Source organism: Heterodontus francisci, chromosome 1, assembly GCF_036365525.1.
Source record: "Heterodontus francisci isolate sHetFra1 chromosome 1, sHetFra1.hap1, whole genome shotgun sequence".
Classification (NCBI taxonomy): Eukaryota; Metazoa; Chordata; class Chondrichthyes; order Heterodontiformes; family Heterodontidae; genus Heterodontus; species Heterodontus francisci.
The window spans coordinates 204,409,779-204,433,509 of record NC_090371.1 but is presented as its reverse complement, the minus strand read 5'-3'; the positions used below and the strand labels follow the sequence as shown (position 1 = coordinate 204,433,509).

At 44.2% G+C, this 23,731-nt stretch overlaps 1 protein-coding gene across 1 annotated transcript in view; it reads right to left on the bottom strand.

Moving 5' to 3' along the window:
- The window catches only part of dchs2 (dachsous cadherin-related 2), a 205,687-nt gene that overhangs the window by 135,890 nt on the left and 46,066 nt on the right, over nt 1–23,731 (bottom strand). Inside the window, exon 4 of the mRNA XM_068032733.1 lies at nt 9,012–9,248. Coding sequence (XP_067888834.1) covers nt 9,012–9,248 — 237 coding nt within the window. The remainder of the gene's footprint in view (nt 1–9,011; nt 9,249–23,731) is intronic.

Below are 23,731 nucleotides of genomic sequence, written 5' to 3'. Positions count from 1 at the left end.
CTGGCCGAGTATTAAAGGACATAGTTGCTAGACTGGGTCTGCAGCAGGTGGTGGGGGAACCAACACGAGGGAAAAACATACTTGACCTCGTCCTCACCAATCTGCCTGCCGCAGATGCTTCTGTCCATGACTGTATTGGTAGGAGTGACCACCGCACAGTCTTTGTAGAGACCAAGGCCCGCCTTCACATTGAGGATACCGTCCATCGTGTTGTGTGGCACTACCACCGTGCTAAATGGGATAGATTTCAAACAGATCTAGCAATGTATAACTAGGTATCCAGGAGGCGCTGTGGGCCATCAGCAGCAGCAGAATTGTACTCAACCACAATCTGTAACCTCATGGCCCAGCATATCCCCCACTCTACCATTACCGTCAAGCCAGACCAACCCTGGTTCAATGAAGAGTGCAGGAGGTAACACCTCAAAATGAGGTGTAAACCTGGTGAAGCTACAACCCAGGACTACTTGCATGCCAAACTGCACAAGCAGCATGCAATAGACAGAGCTAAGCGATCCCATAACCAACGGATCAGATCTAAGCTCTGCAGTTCTGCCACATCCATTCGTGAATGGTGGTGGACAATTAAACAACTAACTGGAGGAGGTGGCTCCACAAATATCCCCATCCTCAATGATGGGGGAGCCCAGCACATCAGTGCGACAGATAAGGCTGAAGCATTTGCAACAATCTTCAGCCAGGAGTGCAAAGTTGATGATCCATATCGGCCCCCTCCTGAAGTCCACAGCATTACAGATGTCAGACTTCAGCCAATTCGATTCACTCCACGTGATATCAAAAAACGACTGAAGGCACTGGATACTGCAAAGGCTATGGGTCCTGACAATATTCCGGCAATCGTACTGAAGACCTGTGCTCCAGAACTTGCACCACCCTTAACCAAGCTGTTCCAGTATACAACACTGGCATCTACCCTGCAATGTGGAAGATTGCCCAGGTATGTCCTGTAGACAAAAAGCAGGACAAATCCAACCTGGCCAATTACCGCCCCATCAGTCTACTCTCAATCATCAGTAAAGTGATGGAAGGTGTCATCAATAGTGCCATCAAGCGGCACTTGCTTAGCAATAACCTGCTCAGTGACCCTCAGTTTGGATTCCGCCAGGGCCACTCAGCTCCTGACCTCATTACAGCCATGGTTCAAACATGGACAAAAGAGCTGAACTCAAGAGGTGAGGTGAGAGTGACTGCCCTTGACATCAAGGCAGCATTTGACCAAGTATGGCATCAGGGAGCCCTAGCAAAACTGGAGTCAATGGGAATCAGGGGGAAAACTCTCTGCTGGTTAGAGTCATACCTAGCACAAAGGAAGATGGCTGTGGTTGTTGGAGGTCAATCATCTGAGTTCCAGGACATCACTGCAGGAGTTCCTCAGGGTAGTGTCCGAGGCCCAACCATCTTCAGCTGCTTCATCAATGACCTTCCTTCAATCATAAGGTCAGAAGTGGGGATGTTCGCTGATGATTGCACAATGTTCAGCACCATTGGCGACTCCTCAAATACTGAAGCAGTCCATGTAAAAATGCAGCAAGACCTCGACAATATCCAGGCTTGGGCTGATAAGTGGCAAGTAACATTTGCGCCACACAAGTGCCAGGCAATGACCATCTCCCCTTGACATTCAATGGCATTACCATCGCTGAATCCCCCACTATCAACATCCTAGGGGCCACCATTGACTAGAAACTGAACTGGAGTAGCCATATAAATACCGTGGCTACAAGAGCAGGTCAGAGGCTAGGAATCCTGCGGTGAGTAACTCACCTCCTGACTCCCCAAAGCCTGTCCACCATCTACAAGGCATAAGTCAGGAGTGTGATGGAATACTGTCCACTTGCCTGGATGGGTGCAGCTCCAACAACACTCAAGAAGCTCGACACCATCCAGAACAAAGCAGCCCGCTTGATTGGCACACCATGCACAAATATTCACTCCCTTCGCCACCGATGCACAATAGCAGCAGTGTGTACCATCTACAAGATGCATTGCAGCAACGCACAAAGGCTCCTTAGACAGCACCTTACAAACCCGCGACCTCTACCACCTCGAAGGACAAGAGCAGCAGATGCATGGGAACATCACCACCTGCAAGTTCCCGTCCAAGTCACACAGCATCCTGACTTGGAACTATATCGTCGTTCCTTCACTGTCGCTGAGTCAAAATCCTGGAACTCCCTTCCTAACAGCACTGTGGGTGTACCTACCTCACATGGACTGCAGCAGTTCAAGAAGGCAGCTCACCACCACCTTCTCAAGGGCAATTAGGGATGGGCAATAAATGCTGGCATAGCCAGTGACGCCCACATCCCATGAATGAATAAAAAAAATACAGGCCATCAGCCTTTAGCCCCATTAGTTTTCCTAGAACTTTTTCTCTGGTGATAGTTTTAAGTTCTGTTCACCCTTTTGCCTCTCGATTTTCTACTATTCTTGGGATTTTTTTTGTGCAGACAAATACAAAATACTTGTTCAAAGTCTGCCATTTCCTTGTTTCCCATTATTAATTCCCAGTCTCATTTTCGAAGGGACCAAAACTTAGTTTAGCGACTCTTTTCCTTTTTATATACTTGGAGAAGCTCTTACTGGCTGTTTTTATATTTCTTGCTAGTTTACTTTCATATTCTAATATCTCCCTTTTTTTAAGCTATCCTTTGTTTCTACAATTTTCCCCATCTTCTGGCCTACTACTAATCTTCACAGCATTGTACGCCTTTTCTTTCAATTTGATACCATCCTTAACTTCCTTAGCTAGCCAAAGATTGTGCAGCCTTTTCATAGAGTCTTGGACCTGGATTTTTCCGTCCACTGACGCCTGGCCTGGGGATCCGACCCGCATTTTGCGGTTCCTTGACCTTTAACTGTTCTGAGGTGGGACTTTCACCCGCTTGAGGTAGGAAGTCCCACCTAATGGAGCTGCTGGCCAATTAGCGGGCCGGCAGCTCTTAGTCCCAGCAGCGCCATGGGGAGCGGTGGCCACTGCTGGGACTGCAGCCCAGCTTCAAAAAGATGATATTGGGGAGCCCAGAGCCATGTTAAGTTTTTGTTGCCTCACCGTGGTGATTGGTCAGGCCCCAGCAAGGCAAGTGTGGTCGATTGGGGGGCCATGTTGCGTGTTGGGAGTGGTTGTGGCAGCGGGGACGGCCCTCTATCGGGCACAGGGTGCCCGATCATGAGTGCAACCCCCCCACCAGGCCGTCAGAGAGCCGTCTGCTTTTAACAGGAGGCTTTTCTCGGGCCTGGGCTGCCCACTTGCCACAGGTAAAATCCCTGTGGCAGCAGGCAGAGGCCCTTAAGTGGCCACTTAAGGGTCTTGACTGGCCTGAGGCGGGCGGGCCGTTTTTCGCCACCTCCGCCCTGCATAAAGTGGCGGCACAGGTGGGAGCCGGTCGGGAAGGGCTCCCTGCTCAATTTTACACCCCCCTCGCCTTCCCACTCTTTGGGGGGCATAAAGTCCGTCCTTTATTTTTTAATAGAATATATTTTTGTTGAGAGTTCTAAAGAGTGTGCAGGAACAGAGGGACCTGGGATTCATGTGCATAGATCTTTGAAGATGGCAGAACATATTGAGAGAATAGTTAGCAAAGCAGTTCTGATGAAAGGCCACCGACCTGAAAAGTTAACTTTGCTTCTCTCTCCACATACGCTACCAGACTTGCTGAATATTTTCCAGCACTTTTTGTTTTTATTTCTGTAATCCCAATGTTCAGTAGTCACAAGGCCTCCTCCCAGTTTATTCACCACCTCACCCCACCACTGCACCATGCCCCCTCCCCAAATACCCCACTTTCCATCCACCTTGGCTGTGCAGATGTGCAACTTTGCAATTGACTCTTTAGATGTTGTGGTCTTAAAAGGTAAGGTCAAATTAAATAACTGTACCATAGTAGTATTATGTACTATTGTTCAACCATGGTGCATTATATGGTCTAATGGTCCTATTATAAAACAGCATATCAGACAAACCATGAATAGCACGGATATTTGCTGGTTTATGTTCTGGATAAGATTTGTAAATCAAAATATCACTAGTCATGTAGGATGGTTGAAGCACACTGAACTTAATTCTGTTTCCAAATACACCAAATGGACAATTGAACTTTAAAACTTAACAATAATACCCACTGAATACACCAGTGTCAGTGATTCCACTGCTTCTTCCACTCATGAGAAAAGTACTCATTAACTTTCACAATCATGAAAGAACAATGGTAACACAATGTTACTGGAGCAATGTGACATCTAAAATGCATGCAGAAAACAGAAAATAATAAATCTTCTGATTATGCTATCTACATTAAATAATAAAACACAATGCATTTAGTTTTATCTAGAGTTAGAAAAAGAACAGCTAATCCCAGTTAGATCAGTCTTTGTTGCATTGCTATGTTTCGCCATTGATTACTGAGTGCTGCTCTATCATCTAGTATTATCATCTTCATAGCTAACAGGACATGTGCATATCCTCACTGTTCTCATCTTTCTACCAACTTGAAGTAGCTTTTTACCTAAAACAAATATCAAAAATATTAATTTCCCACAGAACAGCTGATGATTTCTAACACATCTAAAGATGAAATAACAAATCTATGTAAATTATTTTATGCTTTTCAGTATTTAGCACTAAATCTTTGTTGGAAATATATTAAAGAGGAACCTAAAATAAAATTTTTTGGAAGTGATAGAAATGGGGATAATTTACCAGGCACATGTCAGTGTTCAGAAAACTTGTCTATTGCGAGCACACACTAGAAAATATTGGGTGTGTTGCCCATGATTTTTTGATATGCACGAGCAGCAGATGAGGCTCCTCACACTGAATACATACTCCAAACATTTAGGCTATTATTTAAAAACATCACGATGCATGGGCATTCAATTTCTTTTTCAAATAACCCATGAATTTCTCTTGGATCACCTAGTGCACAAAGGTACTTTTGTGTATTCATATGGTTCAAACATTTTGGGCTGAATTTTGCAGTACCCCCCCCTCCCCAAAGTCAGGGGTTGTGATGGTGGGGACTGCAAAATGCCTCCAGCAGAGCCCGCCACAGGCCTCAACGCCAGGAAAAGCCCGGCCCGATATTGCCAGCGGTGGTGAGGCCTTGTGGCGGCCTCCCCGCCGCTCAGCGACGGAAAGCAAATTTACATCTGCAAAATAATGTTAATGAAAGAATAAGTTACCTACCCACTCCCGCCGTCCATTCCGAAGCGATACTGCTTCTGGTGGCCAGCACCCCTGTGCCTTTGGATACCCATCCGGGTTCCGAGACAGAACACTGCTGGGAGGTGGGAGCAGGTAAGTTTTTCAGTGCCGGGGGGCAGCGGGGTCAAACTCAACTGATTGGCGTAGGGGATGGTGGGAAGGGGTGAAGTTCACAGTTTATGAACTGTGTGTGGTGGGGGGGGGGGGGGCAAAGGTCAGATGCACAAGTTAAGTATTTTGAGAGGGGAGAGGGCAAGGAATTAATTCAATGGTTATTGGGGGGGGTGGAAGAGGGGCTAGAAACATTCAATTTTTTTGAATCACTTTTAAATCACTATATCTTTAAATATTTAAATTAAATGGAAGGACTCGAAGCCCTTTAAAAATGGCGTCAGCGCCTGCGCAAAAGCTGCTGACGCCGTTGCCAGGGACGTCATCGGGGTGGGCAATCCGCCCTGGCCATTTAAATGAGCATTGCGGTGGCTCCGCAACATGCAGTCCACGCGGACAGACTGCCAGTCAGTGGCAGAAATGTAAAATGCGGTCCTTTATTTTAAATCCAACATTTCTCTCTTTCTGAATCTTGAAAACCATTCTTTTCAGCTTTACCATTGTTTTCGCAGCTCTGAACCTAATTTTTTTCCTCGAGGGTGAGAGTGGTCAAAGACCAAAAGGTCTGAAAATTAGTATCCGAAGACAAAAAATTACTGAATTTTTTTGACAAGGAATCATGTCAAGGAATCATTGTTAATGATCTTTAATGAATCCAAATGCTTACAGGCCACGTCAAATAAGCAAAAACATTAGTTTTCCCTTTGTTCACCTTTGATTACCATCAAGATGGTGGACCAACGCATTTGTATAAAATTATCTAAGTGACCTCGGCAGTCCAACATTTCAGCATTTAATAGGTAGTACATTATATAATTATGAAGGATGAAGTAAATCTTAAACACCAGAACTGTTAGTTCTGAATTTTTTTTAAAGCTCTCCAGAAAACCACGAAGTTGCCCCCAAGGTCGGAAACAGTAGTTCTTACTCGCAGCAACTGTAGGTGAAACTGACAGTTCCCCGATTTTTTTTAAAGCCGGTCTTTTGGGTGTGAAGGTTGGAAACTGGAGGAGTGTCCAACCTTTTCGCGTGAGGAGCCACATTACAATTTTTGTCCTACATAGGGGTCCGTTGAGCAAATTTCAGAAAGATAAAGGCATTCGAAATGTATTTTACTATTAACCAAAAGAACAAAAAATGTGCATTTTTGTGAACAAGCTTTAAATGAGAATACTAATTTATTAACTTACTTTCCTGTCATTATGTTGAACACTGATTTAGTGAGATACCAGGCATTGATTTTGCTTGCACAAGTAGTCAATGTCTGCCCGTACACTTGTAGTGGTGCGGAGTATTCTGCAGTGATCCTGATCGCTCTCTCCATCCCCCCCTCCTTCCCTCTCTCTCTCTCTGCACCCCTCCATGTTAGTCTGTCTCGCTCTCCCCTCTTCCTGTGTCTGTTTCTATTGTTCTTTCTGTCTCCCCCCATGTCTCTCCCCTACATGTACCCCTCTCTCTATGTCCTCCCTCTCTCTCTCTGTCCCAACCCTCTCTCTCTGTCCCACCCCTCTCTCCCTGTTCATCTCTTTCCCCCCAGTCTCTCTCTGTCTCTCTCCCCCATTTTTTTCTCTCTCCCGTCCCGCACAATGTTCAGCACCATTTGCGACGACTCAGATATTGAAGCAGTCCATGTAGAAATGCAACAAGGCCTGGACAATATCGAGGTTTGGGCTGGTAAGTGGCAAGTAACATTCGTGCCAGACATGTGCCAGGCAATGACCATCTCCAACAAGAGAATCTAACCATCTCCCTTTGACATTCTGTCTCTCTCACCCCAGTCTGCCCCGTCTCACTCCCCACCGCCACCAACCCCCACCCCCCCCCCAAGACTATGTCTCTCTCCCTCCACTCTCTCTCTCCACCAACAGTCTCTCTCTCTCTTTCTGTGTCTCACTTCCCCCCCAGTGTCTCTCTCACCCCCAGTCTCCCTCTCACCGTTTCTCTCTCTCTTTCCCCAAGTCTCTTGCTCCCTCTCTCTCCCCCCCGCTTTATACTCTGCCCAACACTACAAATACTCTTCGTGGCCTAAAAACTACCTGCATCATTGTTTTCTGCCCCTTGTTGTTGCTTAGCTCTACTCAAACTGATTCTACACCTTGATTTTCCCAGCTAAGATTCTTTCTCTCTACTGTCTTTAACCCATCCTTTATCAGGGATACCCCTCCCTCTTATACATTTTGTCTATCCCTTCTAAAAGTCAAGTATCCTGGAATATTTAATTCAGATCCTTGGTCACTCTGCAATCACATCTCTGTAATGGCTACTAAATCAAACCCATTATTTTTTTATCTGTGCTATTAAATTCATTTATTTTGTTTTGAATACTTCATATTCAAATATAGTGCCTTTAGCTTTAATTTGTTTATATTTTTCCCTGATGTCGTCCCAGTCACTAATGTGCTATTACCTTTGTTAAGCTCTCTGGTCCTTCTTGACCCACTCTGCAAACCACTGCTCTGTTCTACAGCCTCAACATTTCTCTTACTGCTTTCGAATTTATCCTTTCCTAAATCCTCTCATGTCATCCCCTCCTTCATTAGTTTAAAGTCCTTGTCTACTGCCCTAGTTATTCAATTTGTCAGGACACTGATCCTAGCTTGGTTTAAGTGGAGTCCGTTCCAATGGAACAACTCCCTCTTTCCCCAGAATTATGCCAGTATCCCATGGATCAAAACTCCTGCCTCCTACACTACTCTTTCAACCACATACTTAACTTTCTAATCTGTTTGTCCCTAAACGATTTTTACTTGGTTCAGGTAAGAATCCAGAAATTATTAGATGTGAGTTTCTGCATTTTAATTTTGACACCAGGTCTCAGCAAAACTTTATTCCTAGTTCAACCTATGTTGTTGGTTCCCATGTGAACCACGCCAACTGGATCCTACCCCTCCTACACCAAGTTCATCTCCATTTGAGAGATGTCCTTAACCCTGGCTCCAGGCAGGCAACACAGCCTTTGGAACTCAGTCACAGCTGCAGAGAACAGACTATAATGTCCCTTATCATTACCACATTCTTTTTCACTCCCACCACTTAAATGGCCTCCACTACCATTGCCATGGACAGAATGCTCATCCATCCTGCAGACTTTGCCCTCATCCGCACAGGCAGTAAAAACCTCATACCAGCTGAATAAGCGCAAAGACTGGCGCGCTTCCAGCACTACAGCTAGGGTACCCTTAATTGCCTGACTCACAGTCACTCTCCAGTACCTGACCGCTGACCAGTCCTGCACCACTACCTAACCCAAGGGGTGTGACCGCCTCCTAGATCAAATTGCTCCCCCTCCCAGATGCTCTGCAATGTCTTTACCTTAGAGGCCATCCTCCTCTTGCCCTCTAAGTTTTATTTAGCAAGTATCTCAAACAAGGAAAGTACTGAATGGTAAGTGAGATATTTATTATGCACAGAAAATGCTGCCAGCACTCAATGAACAGCCACCAGTGTTTAGAGTTCCAGCCCTAATTCCATAATGCACAGGGGTTACCATAAAATCATGTTAATGAACTGATCTCATATTCAGGAACAGGCACAGCATAACCAGCCTCAAGCTATCTGATTATCAGTGGAGGCTTGGGAGGTCTGTTAGGATGTGAATTATATGTAGAAGTTCATACATATGGGTGAAACATAGCTTGATTTATCTCTTAAGAAATGTTAGGCGTCTGAAACCCACCTAGGAAACCTGCAATTCGTACTGTTCCAACAGCACTTCCTACAGGGACATCTTCTAGTATGGTAAAGGAATAATAAGATTTCTCAAACACTGCAGGTGCAAAAGAACTTTGAAGAATGTGGACAGTTACAACTGCGTTGATAGATGAAGTCAAGTTCCCGCCATCGCGGGCAGAAACTGTCAACTGCACACTAGAAACCTGTAGGTGACTGAGGACAGAAGTTAAATACACTGCACCTAGAAAACAAAAACAAAATTAATATGAACATCTATGTTATCAAATAAAGTTTAAAATTACATTTTTGAGGGATTTAACAATATATGAGATGGGAGACAGTCTCTTTCTATGCTCTTGGCTTTCGCCCATTAAAATCAATGGAAAGAAAATTGAGGATGCAATTTCCCAATATACACTCATGAAACCACCAAATTCTTTTTCTTTCCCTTGTTTACACAAAATTCTTATTCAGCCTTCGCCTACATGTTCTGAGTAGTCTGTTTCTGACTCTTGCATATGATCGTAAATTTGACCGGTTAATTTAGCACAGGGTTGTCCAACCTTTTCGCGTGAGGGGTCGCATTACAATTTTTGTCTTACATGAGGGGGCCGGTGAGACAATTTTGGAAAATAAAGGCATTAAAATTTATCTTACTATTAATCAAAACAGAAACAAACATACATTTTTGTGAAGAAGCTTTAAATAAGACGACTAATTTATTGAAATAAAGCAAAATACTGCAGGTGCTGGAAATCTGAAATAAAAACAGAAAGTTCTGAAAATACTCAGCAGGTCAGGCAGTATCTGTGGAGAAATAAGCAAAGTTGAGGTTTCAGGTCTGTGACCTTTCATCTAATTTATTGACCTATTATCTCTTCACGATAATGGATACCAATTTAGTGAGATACCTGGCATTTCTTTGCTTCCACAGGTAGTCAATATTTGCCTGCACACTTCTTGTAGTGATGCGGAGTATTCCAGATAGATGTCATTCTGTTAAGAGTGATCTTGATCACTCTCTCTCCCTCTCTCTTTGCCCCCCTCTCTCTGTTCCCCTCTCTCTCTCTCTGCCTCCCTCTCTCTTTCTCTCTGCCCCCCCCCCTCTCTTCCTTTCTCTCTCTCTGTCCCCCTTCCTTTCTCTGTCCCCTTCTCTCTCCCCCACTCTCTCTCCTTCGCCCTCCCTCCTCTCTCTCTGCTCCACCCTCTCTCTCTCTGCTCCGTCTCACTCTCTGTCCCCCCCTTTCTCTCTCGCTGCCCCCCCTTGCTTTCTGCTGCCCTCTCTGTCCCTGCCTGCTCTCTTTCTCTGTCCCTCTCTCTCTGTCTCCCTCTTTCTTTCTCTCTGCCCACTCTTTCTCTCTCTCTCTCTTTCTGACAGCTGCAGGGAACAGGAACGCTCAGCAGATGGTTATCAGTTTTTTTTTAAAATCTCAAGTCAATTTCACAACTGACGGGTCCTGGCATTGGGAACAGCCATTTCCCAAATTCGGACAGATTTAGGGTTTTCCGGCAGGCTTTTAAAAACTCCGAAACTGCTGAAGTTGGGAAACGGCTTTTCCCAATGTCAGGACCCTTCAGCTGTGAAACTGACTTGAGATTTTTTTTTTAAACACCGTTCTGCAAGAAGACAAAGGGAAATTTCTCATCTCCAGTCTCAGACCCCGGTGAGGTTGAGGAACTGCCCGAGTACAGTTTACGTCTGCGGGTCGATGGGAATCTTTGGCGATATAATCTGCCAAAATTATATCGCAATTTGTCTTTCAACGGGACTTAAATCAAATACTTGGTAGATGATGAACAGACACACTAAATACAAAGCTAAAGTACTAATTAGCATCAGATTAACTCACAATATGTAGGCGAAGACCTGCCAAAACTGAGACACACATTATTTTGCCACATGAACATTAAAACTTAAAATTGTAGCTGGGAGGAAAAGAGGGCCTATCACAAGGAATTGCCAGGCCCTTGACTGGAAAGACATTTGCAGGCTAGCAGACAGTATTGGAACAAGGGACCCAAGTCCTTCCTTCCCCAATACAGGGAAGAAGTGGTCAGACTAGTTTAGTCAAATGTTGGTTTTTTGAATTTGAACTGGCCACTGAATTTGAACTCAGAAGGCTACTTGCTCCTGGGCTGAGAACACCTCTCTCCTGTCGGTTCCCATCTCTTTCTCATGGAACTGAAGAACCACTGAAGGCACGTAAACTCAAAGAGAGAAAAGTCTCCTATGTGAACAAGGTTTAAGAAGAATACTGGGCCCCAACGAAAAGTAAGAGCTGTCTACAATCAAAGACACTACGGCGAGCTGGAAACACAGAAACAGTAACAAGAAATTCCCTTCAGAGGCTGCCTCAAACATCTCTGTTTTTCTTCTGTTCTTTTCTGTCCCTATTTGCATGTGTGTATCACATGTGCATGCTAGCGTGGGTGCATCGTATATCCGTAGGCGTTAACCAAATTAGAGCTTAAGTTTAAGTTTTAATAAATTTCACATTTCTTCTTTAAACCTAAGAAAACCTGGTGTGCTCATTTCTTTGCCTTATAATTGAAAAGTGGTGAACAAGGATTCACCAAGGGGAGAGCTCAAAACACAGTGTATTTAAAAATCAAACCCTGTTACAATAAGACCAAGTGAAGACAGTAAAAGACCCCTAGACACCTTTCTCACCTGGTTGTAACACCGTTTACACAGTCAGGCAAGCCCACAGCTGCCAAGAATGAGGAAAATTAATTTCGCCACATGAACATTGATTTTAAACTGCTGACGGTAAAGAAAGAACTTGCTTTAAAAAACAATTGGAGAATTTGGCTGGTGAGAGACATTAGCATATCAACAGACAAGTACTGCAAAGGACAAAGTAGCTGTTCCCTGCTGCAATTTAATCCACAATGGACTTTTGATTACTAGAATTTGAAGCATTCCAGGTTAAGTACTAAGATGGCCGAATACACAAACAGACATGGTCGAGCCAGTTTGGTCTGACTGACTGCTGGAGTTTTTTGAATTTGAGCTTCCAACAGGGAATTTGAAATCAGAAGGCTGTTAGTTCCTGGACTTAAACACCTCTTTCCTGTCTGCTCTCATCTCGCTCTCACCATCTTTGGAAACCATTGAAGACATATGAACCCCAAGAGAGAAAAGTCTCCTACAGTGAAAAAGGTTTAAGAAGACTACTGGGCCCCAACGAAAAGTAAGAGTTGTCTACAATCAAGGACTCTATGGCAAGCTGAAAGAAACAGTAACAAGAAACCCCCCTTTAGAGACTGCCTCAAACCTCTCCATTTTATTTTTCTTCTGCTCTTTGCTGTCTCTATTTGCATGTGTGTATCGTGTGTGCATGCTAGTGTCGGCATGTTGTATATCCGTAGGTGTTAACCGTATTAGAGTTTAAGTTTAAGGTTTAATAAATAAATCACTTTTCTTCTTTAAACCTAAAGAAAACCTGGTGTGCTCATTTCTTTGCCTTATAATTGGAAAGCTGTGAACAAGGATTCACAAAAGAGGAGCTCAAAACACAGTGTGTTTAAAATTAAACCCTGTTACAATAAGGCCAGGTGAAGACAGTAAAAGACCCCTAGACACCTTTCTCACCTGGTCATAATAACACCTTAGATATAATTGGCATCTACTGTGTGCAGATAATTAACCTTACTGGAACCAAATTCAGGTGGATACTCACAAGGTTGCACTAAGTCTTTAGACTTTGAGATTTATACCATTTTTCTAGGCTGTGGATGGGAGTGGGGTAAAGAAAAATTAACCACAAGGCATTTCATGCCACTTAACAAATTACCTTATTTCTCAATGAAGATGCACTTTTGACCGTACCTTTTAAGATGCGTAAGCGGCTATGATCCAGCATTACAATAATGGAAACATTGTAGATTTAAGAAAATAAAACCAATATTAAAGAAGTAATTTTGAAGAATTATTAATTTGGGGCACAGATGAAAATCATGTATTAAAGGTCAGTCATTAAATGATAACTGCTAGAACCACTGGTGGGAAAAAGCACTATTGGCAATTGTCTATATTGAAAATGCTGGTCTCTTTAATGAAACAGGACTTAATTCAGTGTTAATAGAGAGCAGGTGATGCTTATTGCAGTTTGCATTTAAGGGATGGGTTCCCCAACCATCACCCCCGCCACCCCCCCCCAGACAGAGAGTTCGTCCAGAAGGGAAGAGTGGGAACTGGTATTTGGACTGAACTGTGAATTGACAACAAAATAGTTGTGGATCAGAGAATGTCATAGGGTTCCTCATTTTGGTGATTGGATAGCTGCCTGTTTAACATGGTAGCAGAGGATTAACTTTGATCTCTTCAGGTGGGAAGAAGATAAACAAAATACATAATTTCTTTCTCTGACAAAAGCAAGGCTCCTGGCGGCTTTCTGGGTGAAATGCCTGAGTTACGCTGCAGACTCTCAAACTATGATTACCCACCGGTCTTTTCGGAATTGGAACCATATGAACAATGGAAGAATGAAGTGGAAATGTGGGCGCGGGTCACTTCCCTAACCAAGAAGAAGCAAAATTAGCAATAAAGTATTTTTGGAACAGGATGTTGCTGACTTGAATACTGAAGAGGGATTGCCAATTCTAATGCAATTTATGGACAAGATTTACAAAAAAGATGATTTGTTGGAAGCCTATGAGGCATGGTCGACTTTGATAAATTTAAGAAGACGGACAATCAGTCCATGGAAGAATATGTCATGGAATTTGATAGCTTATATAACAGACTAAAAAAATTCAATCTAGAAATTCCTAAGTCTGTGCTTGTGTTCAAATTGTTAGATTGTGCACAAATATCTCACATGGATAGACTTTTGGTTTTGACAGAGGTTCAATTTCATGGTAAAGATTCTCTTTTTGAGAAAATGACTGCTGCCCTGAAGAAACATTTGGGAAAACAGTAGTTTCCAGTTATCTTCATGTCACAAATCGAAAATTCTGCAGTGATAGAGAATGCAGGACCCCATGATTACTGACTCTCAAAAATGACGGGGGCCTAGTCACAGGCGCTTGTACAAAGAGGGTTGATGAAAGAGGTTCTGAGGTGGGTCACACTTTTTTTTAGATTTATGGATCAAACAGAAAGCAAGATTGGGATGAAAGCCGAAGGCAAATGAATCCTAGAGATGCACGGGGAATGGTTCATAGGTGTTTTTGGTGTGAGTCTAAGTATCACTATGCAAAGAACTGTCCTAGAGCCTGGAATCGAGTATTTGAAGTACCTCATGAAACTGACGATTCTGATGATGAATATGATAATGATTAACAGCATAACAATATTGTATTGGTGACGAAAAACTTGATTCAGGCCATGAGCGTTTTGGTTGCCGATTCATTCAATTAGATGGTGGCTGTACCTTAACAGTGTGTGGAGTCAATTGGCTAAACTGTTACTTTTGGAATCCCTTGACAAGACAGAAGAAAAGTTAGAGAATATGAAAGCACTACTTGCTTTAGGTTTGGAGATGATAATACGTAACGTTTTTTTGAAGAGAGTGGTCCTCCTGTGTAAAATAGCAGGACTGCGTCATTCCATCAGCACTAATGTGGTTCATACCACTGCTGCTGAGTAAATCTTCGAAGAAAAAAGCAAAGATGAGATTGGACATGGAGAATGACAAAGCATTTGTCTTCGGTAAAGCGGTAAATTTACGATTCACTGGATCAGGACATTATTGTATTCTGTGGAGGAAACAGTGTTTCTCGGCGAAAAGTTCAAGAAGTATTATTGACCTCTGAAGACAAGAATCAGGCTAACAAGAGGAGCATTATGTGTAAGTTGCACAGACTATTTGCCCATCCTTCATCATAAAAGTTAAAGCTACTGTTAAAGGGTGCTGGAGTTCTGGATAAAGAAAACAACTCCCTTGTTAAATAAATCACATCTCAATGTGACCTACGTATTAAATATCGGAAGACATTATCGTGTCCGGTTGTGATTTTATTTTTAGTTCATTCATGGGATGTGGGCATCACTGGCCAGGCCAGCATTTATTGCCCATCCCTAATTGCCCTTGAGAAGCCTTCTTGAACCGCTGCAGTCCATGTGGGGTATGTACACCGACAGCGCTGTTAGGAAAGGAGTTGCAGGATTTTGACCCAGCGACAGTGAAGGAATGGCGATATAGTTCCAAGTCAGGATGGTGTGTGACTTAGAGGAAAACTTGCAGGTGGTGGTATTCCCATGCTTTTGCTGCCCTTGTCCTACTAGTTGGTAGAGGTTGCGGGTTTGGAAGGTGCTGTCTAAGGATCCTTGGTGCGTTGTTGCAGTGCATCTTGTAGATGGTACACATTGCTGCCACTGTGCATTGGTGGTGCAGGGAGTGAATGTTTGTGGATGGAGTGCCAATCAAGCAGTCTGCCTAGTCCTGGATGGTGTTGAGCTTCTTGAGTGTTGTTGGAGGTTCACCCATCCAGGCAAGTGGAGAGTATTCCATCACAATCCTGACTTGTGCCTTGTTGATCGTGGACAGGCTTTGGGGAGTCAAGAGGTGAGTTACTCGCTGCAGGATTCCTAACCTCTGACCTCCTCTTGTAGCCACGATATTTATACGGCTAGTCAATGGTAGCCCCTAGGATGTTGATAGTGGGGGATTCAGCGATGGTAATGCCATTGAATGTCAAGGGGAGATGGTTAGATTCTCTCTTGTTTGAGATGGTGATTGCCTGGCACTTGTATGACGCAAATGTTACTTGCCACTTATCAACCCACGCCCGGATATTGTCCAATTCTTGTCCAAATGACGAGTTTAGAGACGTGTGAGAACTCAAATGTAGTTATGAACACTGCTGCAGAAAGTTCATTCAGCAATAGCTTGTGTGAAAGAAATCATGCAATAGTTGATAATGTTACACAAGATACTGGCAGATCAACCGAATTGCAAGCTACAAACTGCTCTGGCATGAGCAGTACATGCAAAAAATTCTTTACAAATGGTTGGGGGGGGTGTAGCCCATACAAATTGGTGTATATGGCCGCAATCCAAAATTGCCTTCCATACTATGTGACGATCCTCCGGCCCTGGAGGGAACAATTATTAGCTCTACTTTCTCAGCTTACCTAAATGTGCTACATGTCAGCAGGAAAGCATTTATTCAAGCTGAAGCATCAGAAAAAATTCGGAGAGCATTAAGACATCGCATAAAACAGTCTGGGGAAGACTTTAGTTCTGACGACCTTGTTTATTATAAGAGAGAAGGGCATAGGGAATGGAAAGGTCTGGAAAGGTTGTAGGACATGACGGGAAAATTCTAATAATACAACATGGAAATCAAACCATAAAAGCGCATTGTTCACGGGTAATAGGGATACAAAGAACAGTACAGCACAGGAACAAGCCATTCGGCCCTCCAAGACTGCACCGATCTTGACGCCTGTCTAAACTAAAACCTTCTGCACTTCCGGGGTCTGTATCCCTCTATTCCCATCCTATTCATGTGTTTGTCAAGATGCTTCTTAAACGTCGCTATCGTACCTGCTTCCACTACCTCCCCTGGCAGCAAGTTCCAGGTACTCACCACCCTCTGTGTAAAGAACTTGCCTCGCACCTCCCCTCTAAACTTTGCCCCTCGCACCTTAAACCTATGTCCCCTAGTAACTGATTCTTCCACCCTGGGAGAAAGCTTGACTATCCGTTATGTCCATGCTACTCATAACTTTGTTAACCTCTATCATGTCGCCCCTCCACCTCCATCGTTCCAGTGAAAACAATCCGAGTTTATCCAACCTCTCCTCATAGCTAATACCCTCCAGACCAGGTAACATCCTGGTAAACCTCTTCTGTACCCTCGGCAAAGCCTCCACATCCTTCTGGTAATGCGGCGACCAGAATTGTACGCAATATTCCAAGTGTGGCCTAACTAAGATTCTGTACAGCTGCAGCATGACTTGCCAATTTTTATACTCTATGCCCCGACCGATGAAGGCAAGCATGCCGTATGCCTTCTTGACTACCTTATCCACCTGTGTGTTGCCACTTTCAGTGATCTGTGGACCTGTACACCCAGATCTCTCTGCCTGTCAATACTCCTAAGGGTTCTGCCATTTACTGTATACTTCCCACCTGTATTAGACCTTCCAAAATGCATTACCTCACATTTGTCCATATTAAAATCCATCTGCCATTTCTCCGCCCAAGTCTCCAACCGATCTATATCCTGCTGTATCCTCTGACAATCCTCATCACTCTCCGCAACTCCACCAACCTTTGTGTCGTCCGCAAACTTACTAATCAGACCAGCTACATTTTCCTCCAAATCATTTATATATACTACAAACAGGTCCCAGCACTGATCCCTGCGGAACACCACTAGGCACAGCCCTCCATTCAGGAAAGCACCCTTCCACTGCTACCCTCTGTCTTCTGTGACCGAGCCAGTTCTGTATCCATCCTGCCAGCTCACTTCTGATCCCGTGTGACTTCACCTTTTGTACCAGTCTGCCATGAGGGACCTTGTCAAAGGCTTTACTGAAGTCCATGTAGACAACATCCACTGCCCTTCCTTCATCAATCATCTTCGTCACTTCCTCAAAAACTCAATCAAGTTAGTGAGACACGACCTTCCCTTCACAAAACCATGCTGCCTCTCGCTAGTAGTCCATTTGTTTCCAAATGAGAGTAAATCCTGTCCCGAAGAATCCTCTCCAATAATTTCCCTACCACTGATGTAAGGCTCACCGACCTGTAATTTCCTGGATTATCCTTGCTACCCTTCTTAAACAAAGGAACAACACTGGTTATTCTACAGTCCTCTGGGACCTCACCTCTAGTCAATGAGGATACAAAGATTTCTGTCAAGGCCCCAGCAATTTCCTCCCTTGCCTCCCTCAGTATTCTGGGGTAGATCCCATCAGGCCCTGGGGACATATCTACTTTAATGTTTTTCAAGACGCCCACACCTCCTCCTTTTTGATATCGACATGACCCAGACTATCTACAATCCCTTCCCTAGACTCATAATCCACCAAATCCTTCTCTTGGGTGAATGCTGATGCAAAGTACTCATTTAGTACCTCGCCCATCTCCTCTGGCTCCACACATAGATTCCCTCCTTTGTCCTTGAGTGGGCCAACCCTTTCCCTGGCTACCCTCTTGCTCTTTAGATACTTATAAAAAGCCTTGGGATTCTCCTTAATCCTGTTTGCCAATGATTTTTCATGACCCCTTTTAGCCCTCCTGATTCCTTGCTTAAGTTCCTTCCTACTGTCTTTATATTCCTCAAGGGCTTCGTCTGTTCCCAGCCTTCGAGCCCTTACGAAAGCTTCCTTTTCCTTTTTGACTAGGCTCACAATATCCCTCATTATCCAAGGTTCCCGAAACTTGCCAAAATTATCCTTCATCCTCACAGGTCCTGGATTCTAATCAACTGACGTTTGAAAGACTCCCACATGTCAGATGTTGATTTACCCTCAAACAGCCGCCCCCAATCTAAATTCTTCAGTTCCTGCCTAATATTGTTAGAATTAGTCTTCCCCCAATTTAGCACCTTCACCCAAGGACTACTCTTAACCTTATCCAAAAGTAAAACTTACGGAATTATGGTCACTTTGCCCGAAATGCTCCCCTACTGAAACTTCGACCACCTGACCGGGCTCATTCCCCAATACCAGGTCCAGTACAGCCCCTTCCCTAGTTGGACTATATACATATTGTTTCAAGAAGCCCTCCTGGATGCTCCTTACAAATTCTGCCCCATCCCAAGCTCCTAGCACTAAGTGAGTCCTAGTCAACATAGGGGAAGTTAAAATCACCCACCACAACAACCCTGTTGCTTTTACATCTTTCCAAATTGCCTCGCTGCATGATCCCTCCGAGGTGTCCTCCCGCAGTACAGCTGTGATATTCTCCTTAACCAGTAATGCAACTCCCCCACCCCTTTTACATCCCCCTCTATCCCTCCTGAAGCATCTAAATCCCGGAACGTTTAGCTGCCAAAACTGTCCTTCCCTCAACCAAGTCTCTGTAATAGCAACAACATCATAGTTCCAAGTACTAATCCAAGCTCTAAGTTCATCTGCCTTACCTGTTATACGTCTCGCATTGAAACAAATGCACTTCAGACCACCAGTCCCGCTGTGCTCAGCAACATCTCCCTGCCTGCTCTTCCTCTCAGTCTTACTGGCCTTATTCACTAGTTCCCCCTCAGTTATTTCACCTGCTGACCTACTGCTCTGGTTCCCACCCCCCTGCCACACTAGTTTAAACCCTCCCGAGTGACGCTAGCAAACTGCAGCCAGGATATTAGTGCCCTTCCAGTTTAGATGCAACCCGTCCTTCTTGTACAGGTCCCCTCTGTCCCTGAAGAGAGCCCAATGGTCCAGATATCTGAAACCCTCCCTTCTACACCAGCTGCTCAGCCACGTGTTTAGCTGCACTATCTTCCTATTTCTAGCCTCACTGGCACGTGGCACAGGGAGTAATCCTGAGATTACAACCCTAGAGGTCCTGTTTTTTTAACTTACTACCTAACTCCCTGAACTCCCAGTACCTCGTCACTCTTCCTGCCTATGTCATTAGTACCAATATGTACCACAACCTCTGGCTGTTCACCCTCCCCCTTCAGAATGCCCCCTGCCCGTTCAGAGACATCCCTGACCGTGGCACCAGGGAGGCAACATACAATCCTGGAGTCTCTGTCACGTCCTCAGAATCGCCTATCTGTGCCCCTAACTATAGAGGCCCCTATAACTCTTGCTTTTCTGCGCTTTGTCCCTCCCTGCTGAACAACAGAGCCAGCCATGGTGCCGCTGCTCTGGCTGCTGCTGTTGTTTTCCCCTGACAGGCCATCCCCCCCCAACAGTATCCAAAACGGTATACTTGTTAGAGAGGGGGATAGCCACAGGGGATTCCTGCACTGACTGCCTGCCCCTTCTAGCGGTCAAACATCTATCTGCCTGCACCTTGGGCGTAACCACATGTCTAAAACCCCTGTCTATGATGCTTTCCGCCACCTTCACGCTCCTAAGTGCATCCAATTGCTGCTCCAACCGATCCATGCGGTCTGTGAGGAGCTTCAATTGGGTACACTTCCTGCAGATGTAGTTGTCCGGAACGCTGGAAGCATCACAGACCTCCCACATCTCACAGGTGAAGCACTTAACCCCTCTAACTGACATTTCTAGCACTAATTAATACATTAATTTAAAATAAATACTTATTAAATCCTTACTAAATTAAGTTACAACTAACTATATGGTCCCTAGCGCTAGATTTCTACTATATTAAATGCTAAATACAGTAATCTCCTCCCTCAGGTTTAGTTACTCCTCTACTTATTAATTAATTAGTTAATTAGGGTATCAATGTTTTATTTTCAAATTCAGTGCAGATTCCCTACCAGCCAATCAGGTCACAGCTTTCCTGTGACGTCACTTTTTCAGTTTTTTTTCCACCCGAGGTAACTTACTCTATATACTCACCGCTCCGGAACTCTGCCCTCCGAGTCTTCTCCCAACTAATCACCTTGCAACTTTCCTCTGACGTTTCAGTTGGCTTTTTTTTTCAAAACTCCGGCGCGCTGGAAGAGCTCCTCTCCGCTCCACTCCCAGAAGGTAAGCGCGTTATGAATTTTCGAACACTGAGAACATGGGAGATGGTGATAATCATGAGGCACCATGCACATCACGTACCCATACATTCTGTGATTTTTGAGCCACAGGGGCAGGATCGGAGAGCTCAAGAAATAGATACTGATCCAAGTACTGACCATGAAGAACAAAAAGAAGCACTCATCCAGGGATCATTTGCCTAAAGTAGGTTCCCAGGTGATGTACCGGCCAGAAGGGTCAGATAACTGGAGGGAGGCTACAATAGTTGGACGAGCAGGGACGTGTACAGGCAAATACAAAAATTGGTTAAATGTCCAAGAAGAAGGACAAGGAGTGAAGGCCATGAAATGGCAAAAAGGAGTTCAAGAATGGAGAACGAGAAAACGTAGCTCAAGTTCGGGTAATAATTCAGGAGATACGTCTAGGAGGAGGAAAAGATCACGTAGAGTGGTCAGTAGACATCTTGACAGTAGTAGTCCAGACAGAACTCAACTTGAGAGAAGAGGTCACAGCCTGACAAGGCAACAACGTAGCCTGGATAGTGCAGAGCCTTCTTGGGATAAGGAAAGAAGCAGAAGTCCCCGTGATCGGGAAGTGTTTGTAGCTGTTAATAGATAAGATAGAACGATAAGAGAGGTTATAGATTTGGAAAGAATTTGGGGTATATTCAGAGGATGTGGTTAGAAGCTGACCTGCTGTATCACACAGATGGATCCGTACAGAAAAAGTCCTACCATAAGGCCAAAGATCGGTTGGTGGCCAGAGCTTTTGAGTAGTGATTGGGGGATAAAGATATCAGGGTAGACTATCCCACAGCAGGAAAGGTGATTTTGAGAGTCTTTTTGGCCATTTTAGCAACATATTCTTAGAGTGCAAGCCCATAGATATCAAAGCGGCTTTTCTTCAGGGTGACCTGCTTCAGAGGTAAGTGTTTCTCCAGTCTCCGAAGGAAGCATCAGACATAGAAGGGAAGCCCTGGAAGTTGAATAAATGTGTTTATGGGTTGAATGATGCTTCCCGGATGTGTTTTTTTTTTAGTGAGGGCAGTTCTGTTAGTTAGGGTGTCCAGAACTGAAGGCAGACCCTGCAATGTTTTATTGGCACTATAATGGAAAACGTTCAGGCATCTTTATGATGCATGTGGATGATTTTTTTGTGAGGTGGCACTAATGAGTTTGAAAAGAATGTTATTCATCAAATTAGGGAAGAATTTAAAATTGGCAGTCAAGCTTCTGGGGATTTAAATATGTGGGTTTGGAGATAAAGTAGAGTGAGTCAAATGTAGTTATACATCAACATTCTTACTTGGAAAATGTCACTCCCATCACAACTGGTTGCACAATGTGGGCAGAAAGACGCAGCTGCTTCCGAGGATGAAATGGAACAGCTGAGGAGTCTTGTCGGACAGCTCAATTGGTTAACCACACAGACGAGACCAGATGCAAGTTTTGATGTGAAGTTCAAAGGTTGACATCTTGAGGGCGAACAAAAATTTAAAGAAAAATTTAAAATAGAGAAATGTATGCTGAAGTTCCCAGCTTTGGGTGATCCCAGAAGTATGAAATTAATCATTTTTAGTGATGCCTCGCATGCAAACCTTGGTGATGGATTTTCCAGTGCAGGAGAGTTCATGAAATTCCTTGTGGGAGAAAATGGGAAAAGTTGCCCATTGGCTTGGGAAGCCGAGAAGGTAAGAAGAGCAGTGAAGAGATTCTACAAGCACAGTGTAGGCACGTCCCCACAAAGATAAAGGGTGGTACGGCAAATCTAGAGCCCCCTGGTTATCCAGAGGCTTACAGGGTATGTTGAAGCAGAAAAATCTTATGACGGTCACAAAAAATCTCATACTTTAGAAAGCCGAGAGGAGTATAGAAAGTGCAGGGGGAAAGTAAAAAAGGAAATTAGAAAAGCAAAGAGAGGACATGATAAAATAGTGGCTGGTAAAATCAAGGAAAACCCAAGGATGTTTTATCAGTACATTTAAGAGCAAGAGGATAACTAAGGAAAGGGTAGGGCCTATCAGGGATGTACGGGGGAACTTACAGGTGGATGTAGATGATGTGGGCAGGATTCTTTAATGAGTTTTTTTGCCTCTGCCTTCACAAAGGAGAGGGATGATTCAGACATTATAGTAAAGGAGGAGTGTGAAATATTTAGATATGATTAGCATATGAGACAGGAAGTACTACAGGGTCTAACATCCTTGAAAGTAGATAAATCGCCAGGGCCGGATGGATTGCATCCCAGGTTGTTAAAGGAAACCAGGGAGGAAATAGAGGCTGCGGTGAGGATCATCTTCAAATCCTCACTGGATACGGGCGAGATGCCAGAGGATTGGAGGTCTGCAAACGTTATACCATTATTTAAAAAGGGTGCGAGGGATAGGCCAAATAATTATAGGCCGGTCAGTCTGACCTCAGTGGTGGATAAATTATTAGAATCATTTCTGAGGGACAGGATAAACTGCCACTTAGAAAGGCACGGACTGATCAGGGGTAGTCAGCATAGATTTGTTAAGGCAAGGTCATGTCTTACTGACTTAATTGAATTCTTTGAGGAAGTAACAAGGAGGATTGATGAGGGTAGTGCAGTGGATGTGGTCTACATGGATTTTAGTAAGGCATGTGACAAGGTCCCGCATGGCAGACTGGTCAGTAAAATGAAAGCACATGGGATACAGGGGAGTGTGGCAGGTTGGATCCAAAATTGCCTCAGTGACAGGAAGCAAAGGGTAGTAGTCAATGGATGTTTTTGTGCATGGAAAGCTGTTTCCAGTGGCATTCCACAGGGCTCAGTGTTGGGCCCCTTGCTGTTTGTGGTATATGTTCATGATTTGGACTTAAATGTGGAATGCACGATTGGGAAATTTGCTGAAGACACAAGAATTGGTTGTGTAGTTGATAGTGAAGAGGATGGCTGTAGATTCCAGAATGATATCAATGGTTTGGTTGAGTGGGCGAAAATGTGGCAAATGGAATTCAATCCGGAGAAGTGTGAGGTAATGATTTTGGGGAGGGCAAATAAAGTGAGGGAATACACAATAAACAGGAGGATATTGAGAGGGGTAGAAGAAGTGACAGACCTTGGAGTGCATGTGCACAGGTCCCTTAAGGTGGCAGGACAGGTGGATAGAGTGGTGAAGAAGGCATATGGAA